Source organism: Engystomops pustulosus, chromosome 3, assembly GCF_040894005.1.
Source record: "Engystomops pustulosus chromosome 3, aEngPut4.maternal, whole genome shotgun sequence".
NCBI classification, from domain to species: Eukaryota; Metazoa; Chordata; class Amphibia; order Anura; family Leptodactylidae; genus Engystomops; species Engystomops pustulosus.
The window spans coordinates 77,209,857-77,222,342 of record NC_092413.1 but is presented as its reverse complement, the minus strand read 5'-3'; the positions used below and the strand labels follow the sequence as shown (position 1 = coordinate 77,222,342).

Genomic DNA, 12,486 nt, shown 5'->3' with positions numbered 1-12,486 from the left:
GCCTCTATCAAAGTAGAAATCTCTAACACGCCTCAGGAACTGCTTAGCCTCCTAGACCAGAGATCTTTCTGTGCAAGAGAAAAGCTATATAGAAGTTACTATGAGCATGCTGATAAGTGTGGTTGGTGGTTGTCCCGGGCATTACATTCCAGAACTAGGGCCTCGTATATCACGTCCCTTAATGCTAAAAATGGCACAAAACTACACAGGAATCAACAAATTCGAAAAGAGTTTCAGAATTATTATTCTGCACTATATAATATTCATCCCAAATTTGAGGGCTCTGCAGCAAGTGATAAGTGGGCAAATTTAATATATTTCAGCCCATGGCCTGCCTTCCTTACTTGCAGAAGACATCAAACAGTTAGAATCAGATTTCACTCCTGAGGAGCTGGATTTTGTCATAAAAAGAACTTAAAAATGGCAAAAGCCCAGGCCCAGATTCTTTTAAAGATTCTCAGAGTCCCTTTCACCTACCATGCTGAGAGTCTTCAATGACATTGCAAAGGAGGATCATTTCCACCTCAGGCTTTGCAGACTCACATCTCCGTCCTGCCTAAACCTGGAAAGGATCCAACTGTCTGCGGCAACTTTCGGCCAATCTCCTTGATCAACATTAATCTAAAATTATATTCTAAAATAATAGCCACTAGGCTGAAATTTTTACTACCCAAAATAATACATCTTGATCAGGTGGGATTCGTAGCTGGCAGAGAGGCTAGGGATAATACCCTTAAAACCATCGCCTTAACCAGGTTTGCCAAATCTAGGGGAGCCCCGCTGTGCCTTCTATCGGTCAACGCTGAGAAAGCGTTTGATAGGGTCAGCTGGGACTTCCTTAGAGCTACTCTGGAGGGAATTGGTATGGGCCCAATTATGCCCAAAAGAATTATGGCACTCTATAGTCACCCCTCGGCTCGGTTCCGTGAAATATCTAGGAATAAATCTGATGGAAGATACTGAGGATTTGTTTTCCTCCAATTATGATAAACTGATGAGATCTCTAGTCGGAAAATTATCTGGCTGGAATCCTCTCTTTTTATCATGGTTTGGGCGATCAGCTGCGATCAAAATGGATACCCTCCCTAAGACCCTATATATTTTTCAAGCGTTACCAATACCATTACCAAGATCCTTTTTTAGTAGGCTCAGATCCCAGATCATTAGGTTTGTATGGAAAGAGCAACATCCCCGTATTAGTTACTCTCTATTAACACGCCACAAACTTAGAGGAGGAATTGGTTTACCAGACTTTGAAATATATCATAAAGCAGTGATTAGCACTTGTGTCTTAGATCTTCACCACAATGCCAGCACTAAGCTTTGGGTGCAATTACTAGCCTCTATGTCACCGATACCACCATCTGCACATATTTGGTTACCATCTAAAACACGCCCTAAGTTGTGAGAGGAAGCCTTTTTCCTTAAACACTGGACGGAGGTTTGATGTCAGGAAAGGAATTTTAAGATACTTTCCAGGTGGTACAGATGTCCCACAGTACTGCATAAAATTTATCCTGAGGTGGACGATTCATGTTGGCGGTACTTCTCTGATACAGGATCACAACTACATATTTGGTGGGGTTGCCCTATAATTGCACGGTTCTGGGAGGAGGTATGGGACCTATATAAGAAAGTTAGTGGGGAGGTGACCTCTCTCTCTCCGGAACTGGCACTACTCTCGTTATACCCGTATTCTATTGCAAAGGCTAAGAAGGGACTCCTTAGACTTTTGCTGCTCGTACAGTTATACCACGCCACTGGAGGTCTCCCTCTCCACCATCTAAGGCAGAATTAGTAGTCTTAATCATATTATGAGAGTGCTTATGGCTCTAGATAATGATAAAATTACCACGTTTCATAAGGTTTGGTCTCCATGGTCCACATTCAGGATCTCCACAGCTATGTCTTCCTGGCTCTCTTCAGAAAATACTTAACTGACATTACCTAGCCCCTCCCCCCTCCTATACCCCTTTTGTGTTCCCCTTCTGTGTGACCCTTTGTCTTTGTCAACTCCCCCAATCTTTACCATGTGTTCTGTTTTATTGATGTCACAGCTCACTCTTGCAATGGTACTGCAACTGTTAAGATATGCCCGTGTTTACGCTCTTGTGACATATAATTTCCTGTGAAATACTGTTTTATCCGCATTGTATTGACCATCTACGTGTGAATATTGTACATGTTGTACACTTTTATTCATAGTACTTTCAATAAAAAGATTTACCCATAAAATGGAGTTACTTGTGGAGGTTTATAGAACATAACCTTTTTAGACCACTTTCAAACTAAATGTGTCACCAAAATTTTAGCGTTTTTCAAATCTCTTGAAAATCTGAGTTTATGAAAATATATTTAGTTTAGGGGGTTAATTTGCCTGACGGATTCTCTTTAAGTATAAAGACAGCCAGCCAGCCCCCTTAAAGGGCACCTACCACCACAAATCTACCTATAAAGGTAGATTGGGTGGTAGGTGGGTCAATGGGACGTGAGGATAGCCCTTTAAGGGCTAATCCTCACGTCCCTGCACTTTTTTAATAACTTTAATTTGGTATTTATTCAAATTTACTTATGCGGCTACCGGGGCGTGGAGTAGCCGCATATGAGATTACATGAGGCGGCTACTCCACGCCCCGGTAGCCATTTTACCCCTTCTACTCACCCATCTTCGGCGCGCAGCTCCGCGTAGCTGCGCGCCCTCGTCCGGCGATCCTGCCGTCTGCGCATGCGCAGAAGAGCAGGCCCGCGCCTGCGCGGTCACAACTCCGAAACAGGCGCGGGCCTGCTCTTCTGCGCATGCGCAGACGGCAGGATCGCCGGACGAGGGCGCGCAGCTACGCGGAGCTGCGCGCCGAAGATGGGTGAGTAGGAGGGGTAAAATGGCTACCGGGGCGTGGAGTAGCCGCCTCGTGTAATCTCATATGCGGCTACTCCACGCCCCGGTAGCCGCATAAGTAAATTTGAATAAATTACAAATTAAAGTTATTAAAAAAGTGCAGGGACGTGAGGATTAGCCCTTAAAAGGGCTATCCTCACGTCCCATTGATCCACCTACCACCCAATCTACCTTTATAGGTAGATTTGTGGTGGTAGGTTCCCTTTAAGTATAAAGACAGCCAGCCAGCCCCCTTAAGTATAAAGACAGCCAGCCAGCCCCCTTAAGTATAAAGACAGCCAGCCAGCCCCCTTAAGTATAAAGACAGCCAGCCAGCCCCCATAAGTATAAAGACAGCCATCTAGGCCCCTTAAGTATAAAGACAGACAGCCAACCCCCTTAAGTATACAAACAGCCAGCCCCCTTAAGTATAAAGACAGCCAGCCAGCCCCCATAAGTATAAAAACAGCCATCTAGCCCCCTTAAGTATAAAGACAGACAGACAGCCCCCTTAAGTATAAAGACAGCCAGCCCTATTTAGTATATAGCCAGCCCACATAAAAAATAAACTTGCATACTCACTTTCCTGCATCCCGATGCTTGCCGCAGTTTCCGGATGCTCGTCGTGGGTACTCTTTTGTCTTCTTTCCGCTGTAACAGCCGGCAGAGACGCGTCCGTGCGATTGCAGGCTGCAGCATACTATGACATCACCAGCGGCCGCATCATAGTATGCGCCGGCCGGCAGATCGCATGGCAGCGGCTCTGCCAAATGTTACAGGGGAGAAATATAAGCTAAGGTGAGATTTTTCAGCACATTTTTTGTGCTGAAAAACTCGGCTTATACGCGAGTATATACGGTATTTTATTTACGGGAACAAGTTTGGTGCAGTCTTGCTAATAACTGAATTAGGTCAGATTTCTTGAAAAAAAAAAAAAATCAATAATATTCAATATGTTTATCATTACCTGTGGGAGAGCTGTGAGCTGGTACAGTTGTTTTAGTTTTAGTATCTGATAAACGAGAGATGCTGTTAGCTCTGGCTCGTGGGGAGCCTTTTCCATCAACCGTTTGAGTAGTTTTAGGACTGCTCCTGCTTGCATATTCTACTGTTCGAGAAGATCCACTGCTTCTTGATATTGTTGCTTCAGAGTCACTGCGTGTTGATATGGAACCAAGTCTTGCTCTACGTGGCTGTGCCAGCAAATCAATCCTTGAGAAAGCTTTTTTACCTGCTGGTGGTTTAGATGTTGAACTTGTTGTTGAAACTTCAGAGGCAACAGATGCCCTATCAGTATCCCCAACTTCTGTATCAGAAGTTTCACCTAGACGTGATCTACGCAACAGTGAAGTCCTTGTTGGACGGGGTCTCGGAAGTGTGATTGACTTACTAGTAGAGGTAATTTTTGATGCAGCAACTTTCTCATCTGAAGATGTAAACTGAGATTTAGAGATGGACTTTCCAGAATAATTTTCTTGGTCAGATGACAAAATATCTGAAACAGCTGAACAATGTAAACTAGACGTTTGATCATCATCTGTTAAATCAAGGGAAGGCTGACGATTTCTGCCAGTTGATCGCAGCACTTTACGTATTTCTGCTCTACTTCCAACGTCTTTCACGTGTGCTTTACTTTTCCTCTCAGCTTTTTCTCGGTACACAGTTGAAACATGGGAGTCTTTGGATGGAGAAGCTGTTGAGGATTTCTCTTTGTGTACACTACTGAGACCTTTCCGTTTTTGGGAACACTTTTTATCTGAATCACCAGCTACAATGCTTATTGTACTTGCTGTATCAACATCAGATTCGGGTGATATTGAATTTTCTTGGGTATAGCTTGGTGTTTTTAGATCATCATCGGGTTTATTTTCATCTCGCAATCTGGCCTCTAAGAAAGCCATGACTGCTTCTGTATCTTTCAAAAGCATAGTGGTGTCTAAGCTAGAGTCAGTGTCTACAGAGTCACTTCTTTCTCTTATATTGTTCACTGATGAAAATACAGATGATACAGCAGTTTGCTTACTGATATGTGGTATAAGTTCTATTGGTACATTTGAGCTGGGTTTGTCAATGGTGAAGCTGCCTTGTCTAACCAATGGTTTTATAGATTCTTTTCGTTCAGTTTCATCACTTTTACTTCTATTGACTGATACAGCTTCAGTTTTCTGACCCACATCTGAACATTTTTGTAGTTTGCAAACAGTCTGAGTTGAGCATTCACCTTTGCTGAATGAGATAGTTGGTGGCTTATTGTAAACTTTTACAGATTTCAATTGATCTTTACTCTGCTCTTGTGTTTTGTGTGCAAAGGACTTTTTTTCAGAGCTTGAAAATCCAATAGCGTCATTCTTTGAAGTATCCACCAATGGTTGAGAATAATCTGTAAGGGTAGCAGTTTTTTCACCTGAACTACTACCTAGTTGACTTGTTGTTTCCATTCTGCCATTAGAAAAATATAGATTATTTTTCTTGCTTACGTGAGCAGGTGATTCTTTCTCCTGTAATTCAGTATCCTGTTTCTCCCCAATTTCTGATCTAAGGCCGTGTTTGCTGATAGAAATCGGAGGCTGGCTTTCTTCTTTAGGAAGCTTTGGTAAAGTTCTCCTTTTACGATCACTTTGTACAGAGGTGGTGGATCCACTACTTTTAAGTGATACTTCACAGTCATTCATATCCGCATCTAAAATAAGAAAAAAAAAATTCTTTTACACCCTGCTTACAGTAGTTTTGATGTAGATTTAGTTGTTCTTATAGCAAACATATGAACATTAAAATGGTTCACATTTACTTGACTTATTTACTTTGGATATGTATAAAGGATTCATAGGTGCTTCCTCTGCGGCCATGATGTAAACTGTAGTAAGTTAAAGGGGTTGTCAGAGTTCTTAAAAAAGTATTATGTGGCAGAGATGGGGCTGCTTTAAACTAGTACTTACCTCCACACCGCTGTCCCTCCCAACCATACCGCTGTTTGTTTACAGGGCCTGGAATGTGGCCAACCACACACACCTTTTCCCATATATAAACGCCTGATACAGCGCTGAGAAAAGGGACGGGTGGGTGTGGCAGGCCACCTCGGACGGCCGGAAGCTGAACTCGGCACAGCTTCTGTGCCCTTGTAAACAAACGGGGGCATGGCCCGGCAAGACGACTGCACTGGGCACCGGGAGGGATTGTTGAGGTAGGTGCTAATTTAATTTTTTAAGCAGCCCCATCCAGGTCACATGTTACTTTTTTTTAGGACTTGGACAACCCCTTTAATACTTCGACCCAGTGTCTGTATTTGAGAATACCGTTTGTGATATTTTTTTGTTCTTCTTCAGTAGTTATTCCTTTTCAACCATAAAAAGTACATTGGTAAAAGCTCATAGTAAAAGTACACTCAATAGAATGCCAAATGCTCATTTGTGATTTCAAGTCCACAATAGATTCGCTGATTTTTTAAGCAAGTCACAACCATGGAATCTGTTTGACCCCTTCATGACCAGTGGTTATAGGTGCCGGAATGTACAGGTCAATTTTTGACATTCTGCTGTGCGCTTTTTTAAAATGACAATATCTATGGAAAAGCTTTACATATCATAACAAAATTTCACTTAGTTTATTTAATGACATGTTAGATAGCTTTTTTTGTAATTTCTCCAATAAGTTTTTTAAATAAGTAGTAACTTTTACCAAAATATGTTATAAATATGTACAGCATTATTCCATCACCCTTTCCCATGCTCAGCTAAAGAGGGTGCATGTACTTCTGCAAAGTGAAAGGATTTCCTGCAGCTTATTCTATATTCTGCCTTCAGCTGATAGGCTCCCGTTAGCAGAAAAATGCTGGTGACATAGACTGTAATGGAGAATTAAAAAATTTCCTCCGCGCGGTCCGTTGCAGAGCAGACACAGGACAGAAGATGTCCACATCACATGTCCTGCACCTGCTTGGGCAGGTCATGTGATCACCACTAGGTTTGGCTGTAGTCGGTTGATTGCAGTTCAGCCAGTATGGCCAGTGTTGTGGTAATGTGCAGTGATGGCAGTTACACATCATTACTATGGTACCACTGCAAGAAAACCTGTTATATCATCACTGGGAGCAGAGTATAAGAGGTAGGAGGAGTTACTGAGGACTAAAGGATCTTGGGACTTGTAGTTTCCAGTGGCAGCCATCTTGGTGATAATTTTAGAGAGGCCATTAAATTTTGTGAATTCATAAAATCAAACTATTTAAGCTCCATTAAGTTTTGTTGCATTCATTTATTTATAGCATTATGGGTTTTTGTATCAGACGTTTATATTCCCGGAATACCCCTTTAACAGAACCGGAAATATCCACTCTCAGAGTTGCAATCGGCAATAAAAAGAACATAAAAATAATTTTTTAGTCCAACTTTAAGGGTTGATGTCTATGGTTCTGTTATGCATCCACACACAATCCATACATACATTATACACATTGGGGCTCATTGGGGCCCGGGGACACTTTCGTTGAACAATTTCCGTTTTGCAGCGCTGGGACAGGGATTTAAATGGGGTTTTTGGCGCATGCGATCGGATTTTGGCGTAATCGCGCCGGCTTTCATGCGACACAAATTGAGGGGTGGGCCACCGGACGATCCGACGGATTCGGATAAACCACAGGATTTAGCCTAAAAATTGTGTCGCAAGCCAAGCACTTATATGCACCAGGAGGAAGAAGGTGAACTCCAGGCCCTGAGTGGTGAAGCGACACATGCAGGATATCGGGCGCACGATCTTCATGAATCGCGGCAGAGTTCTTCCTCGCCGGACAGTCCGGAATGGGGATCGCGCAGGACCGGGTAAGTAAAATGTGCCCCATTATATTAAAAGGGGGGATTCTTTTATTTAAAGCGTGCTCTGGAGAGGTGCATAATTTGAGTAAGAGGAGAGTGCCAGGGGAGCCACAGGAGTGACAAAGTCTCATTATCATAATTTTCTAATTTTTTTTTAGCAAAACCACTCAATTCAGAGATTAAACAAGATATGTTTCTGCATCAGTGTAACTACAGCATTCTCAAGGTATGTTTGGTTCATAGTGCATACAAGCAAATGGTAGATTTTCTTTAACCCCTTTGTGTTTAAGCCATTTTAGACCTTTAGGACCAGGCCTTATTTTTTAAAATCTGCCCTGAATCATTAAAGGAGGTTATAATTTTGTGACACTTTAACATATCCAGGGGATTTTGAGATTGTTTTCCCTTCACACATTGTACTTCAAAGTAATAGAAACATTTTGATGCCATCTTTTGTGTTTAGTACTGAATAAAATAGAAATTTGGCAAAAATTTCTAAAAATTATTCATTTTCAAAGTTCAAAATTTTTTGCTTTTCAGGCAGATAGTCATAGCACCCAATTAACTTTATAACTAACATTTCCGGAATGTCTGCTTTATATTGGCATAGGGTTTTATGCATCCTCGCTCTTTTCTAGGTTGTTAGGAGGTTCAGAATTTTGGGTGCATTTTTTTTCATTTTTATGAAAATCACCAAAACCCTTATTTAGAGGCACCTGCTCAGCTTTAACTGACTTTGAGAGGCCTAAACAGCAGTAAAACCCCATAAATCATTTTAGAAACTACAACCCTCAATGAGTAAAAAAAATCAACTTTAAGAAGTGTGTTAACCCTTTAGATGCTTCACAGGGGTTAAAACAAAATGGAGGTGTAATTTACAAGCTGTAATTTTTTTTAGACAATATATTAATTTTGAACAAAAAGTAAACCGTTACAACGTATTAAATGACAAAAAAACACCACAAAGTTTGATACCTAATTTCTACTGAGTATGAGGATGCCCCCACATGCGGTGGTGACTGCTGTACGGCCGGGCATAGAACGGAAGGAATGTTTTTGTTTTTTTTGTGATTTGGACATGTAGGAGATTATTTTTTTTGTGGAACTTTTCAGGCAAATCATTTACGGGGCGCTCAATAGCTAAAAATCAGATTTTATTAACTCTTTCTTGGTGGTGGTTAAAAAAAAATCATTAATTCTTGTTTATGGTTTTTAGCATTTTTTTCGCCGGACGTTCACCGTACCATAAAAATAATGTGTTATCTTTATTTTATGGGTCATCACAATTACGGCGATATCCCATTTATTTGGCTTTTTTACGGTAAACTTGTTTTGAAGAATATAGAACTCCTTTTGTGAGAAATTTGTTTGTTTTTGTAAAATGTATTTGCCATGTAACAATGGGCAGAACATTTATATTTTTTGTTTACAGAGCTGGTTTAGAGCTTATTTTTTGCAGGACAAGCTGTACTTTTTCTTGGTATCATGTTGGGGCAAATTTTACTTTTTGATCACTTTTTATGCGGTCAGATATGAAAATGTAATAATTTTTGTGAGGGTTTTTTTGTGTTTTTTTTTTACAACGCTTACTGTATGGGCTCAGTGACAATTTTATTTTATTGTAAAGTTGTTACGGACGTTTATTTTGTCCCAGGGTGGGACATGAACAAGTGATCATTTCATCACTTGTTCATTGTAATATACTGCAATACTAATGTATTGCAACACAGGCTGACAGCTAACAGGCAGCTACTATAGGCAGCCCTGGGGTCCTGATCGGAATCGGGTTGCCAAGGTAACGATCGGCACCTCCGTGCCCTGCACGGAGGGTGCCGATCGGCGAACCGATGCACCATTGTCATAGTGACCGCGGCGTCTATAGGTTAAACAGTCGAGATCGGGATAGTCGCGATCAGGGCTGTTACTGCGGGATCCTGGCTATCACGTACTGCTGGGATCCCGTGGCGATCACCCGGGCTCAGCTTCTGAGTCTGGGCGAACGCCATGACGTGATTCTACGTCAAGGTGCGGGAACGACCCACATCCTATGACGTAGAATCACGTCAAGGTGCGCAAATGAATGACCTGATTTCTACTCTTTCCCAATTTGGCGTTTGTATTTTTAATTCTATCCACCTGTTCAAGATAAATAGAATATATTGCTGTGGTAATTATCTTAAACTAGCCAAGGACAGTAACCTATTTCCGATCTTGCTGTAATTTGTACTTGGTAAGAGTTAGGTCAAGAACTAATGATTATGGGCGTCTGCCATAGGATGCGACATATTAGCCATTAAGTAAAGAGTTAGTACTGGTAAGTTCACAAAATCAGTAGTCTTTAAAATGTATATTATTATGTAATAAATAAGGGACTCCTAATATAGATGTTAAATTTAAAAACTGCAATATAGTGCTACAATGCATATTTTTTTCAGTTGTAAATAAAAGAAAAGTAGCACTGCGCATCAGGCAGTGCTGTCAACTTGGCCAATCTTTTACATAAATTGCCCATGTGCCGTTAATGCCTTAACCCCTTAAGGACGCAGGGTTTTTCGGCTGATTTCTCGCTCTCCAACTTCAAAAATCCATAACTTTTTCATTTTTACATGTACAGACCTGTGTGAGGGCTTATTTTGTGCGTAACAAATTTTACTTTCCCGTGATGTTATTTATTTTAACATGTCGTGTACTGCGAAGCTGAAAAAAAATTCCAAATGTGGAAAAATTGAAAAAAAACCGCACGTGCGTCACGTTCTTGTGGGCTCAGTTTTTACGACTTTCACTCTTCGCTCCAAATAACAGGCCTACTTTATTCTCTGGTTCGGTGCGATCGCGGTGATACCAAATTTATATAGGTTTTATTGTGTTTTAATACATTTTCAAAAATTAAACGAATGTGTACAAAAAAGAAAAAATTTTTTTTGCCATCTTCTGACGCTAATAACTTTTTCATACTTTGGCGCACAGAGATGTGTGAGGGGTCATTTTTTGTGAAATGAGGCGACGTTTTCATTGCTACCATTTTGAGGTCTGTGCGACATTTTGATAAATTTTTTATGTTATGTAAAAAGGTGTAAAAGTCGCATTTCGGACATTTGGGCGCCATTTCCCGCCACGGAGGTCACCGCCGGCCGTAACCGTTTTTATATTTTGATAGATCGGGCATTTTGGGACGCGGCGATACCTAATATGTCTTTGATTTTTACTGTTTGTTATGTTTTATATCCGTTCTAGGGAAAGGGGGGTGATTTGAACTTTTAATATTTTATTAATTTTTTTTATTTTTTAAACTTTTTTTTTTATTTTTTTTTTCACTATTTTTTAGACCATCTAGGGTACATTAACCCTAGATGGTCAGATCACTCCTACCATATACTGCAATACTACAGTATTGCAATATATGGCATTTTTGCAGGTCATACATTACAATGAGCCACTGGCTCATTGTAACGAACCTGCATAAACCATGTAGCCTCGTGTCAAAATAAGACCCGAGGCTACCATGGTAACCGATCGCCGCCCCCCGATGACGTTCGGGGGCGTGGTGATCGAAAAAAAGATGGCGGCGCCCGCGAGCCGCCGACTTTGCCGGCGGCGTTTAGAGGGTTAATAGCCGCAATCGGTGCAAGCACCGACCGCGGTTATTAGCGGTGGGGGTTTTGTGCAAAATGCAAAAACCCCCACCTCTGTATGAAGAGGACTCAGCCCGTGAGCCCTCTTCATACATCCCTTATACCTCTGCGCCGTAGAGCTACGGCGCAGAGCGTTAAGGGGTTAATTATAATCCCTGAATGCGCTCACTAATTGATACATCATCCCTGATGCTTCCTTTATTGCTGTGTGCATATTCTCTGTGCACTCTGTAAGATGTTTGTCTGAACACTGATAAATAGGAGGGATTTTCAGCAGGAGATTATAAATCATCTTGCTGCCACCCTTCTCCCTCTCTCAGACGAACAAAAGAAAGGCTGCTATTAGGATGGACTGAAGGAGTGAGAAACCGGTAGAGTAGAGATACAAAGTGCTGCATGCGAATAACAGGGAAAGGCTTAAGCTCTCATAGGAGGCAAAGACACAGGTACATATACATGCATGTCTAATGGAAGAGATTTATTTAAAAGTGGACAAACCCTTAAAAGAAAATCTACAATCAAAATCCATCATGATAAACCAGGTACAATTACCAGAGTTTGTTTACACAACTGTGATTAGTGAGCATTAAATCTTTCAGTTCTCTCCCTGGCTATAGTAGGTTATGAGCATTAATTTTAGTTTATGTGTCAGATTATTTTTCTTATGTGTCAGCTTATAGAGAACCGGTCATCAACAACAGACACATATGAGGGCTTAATACAAGAAGTCTTTTCCGGCAGGTGGTCATGGCAAGGCTGCCAAAAAAATCTAGAAAAGTATACTTACCCTTCTCCTGTGTCCCTTTTGTGCCTCCGGTCTTCTGCAACATTGCCCTATGGAAGTTCCAAAGACAAAAACTGGTGTGACCCAAAGCAGGGTGAGTACAGATACTTTTTTGTTTTGCCACCCCTGGCCCAACTCCACATGAGTTTTCCAGAATACTAGAAATCAATACAAGTCAAATCAATACAACCTGAGTGTAGCACCAACATAAAACTATGGATGTGACAAAAAAATATTATCATGCTGCTATGCACATGCTAACAGAAATTGCAAAAAAAAAAAACAAAACAAAGAAAAACACAATAGCTGCATCTAAAGCTCTTCAGGCCTTAGTTAGCATGTTAGGCCCAGTTCACATTTTTAAAAAGTAGTCAATTGCTTGAATCAGTT

General features: G+C 41.1%; 1 protein-coding gene across 3 annotated transcripts in view; it reads right to left on the bottom strand.

Annotated features, from left to right (window-relative positions):
* Window positions 1–12,486, bottom strand: part of CEP170 (centrosomal protein 170) — a 92,898-nt gene that overhangs the window by 30,778 nt on the left and 49,634 nt on the right. For all 3 annotated transcript variants that reach the window (XM_072141159.1, XM_072141162.1, XM_072141161.1), the window contains exon 11: window positions 3,843–5,555. In XM_072141159.1, the coding sequence (XP_071997260.1) occupies window positions 3,843–5,555 (1,713 nt within the window). The remainder of the gene's footprint in view (window positions 1–3,842; window positions 5,556–12,486) is intronic.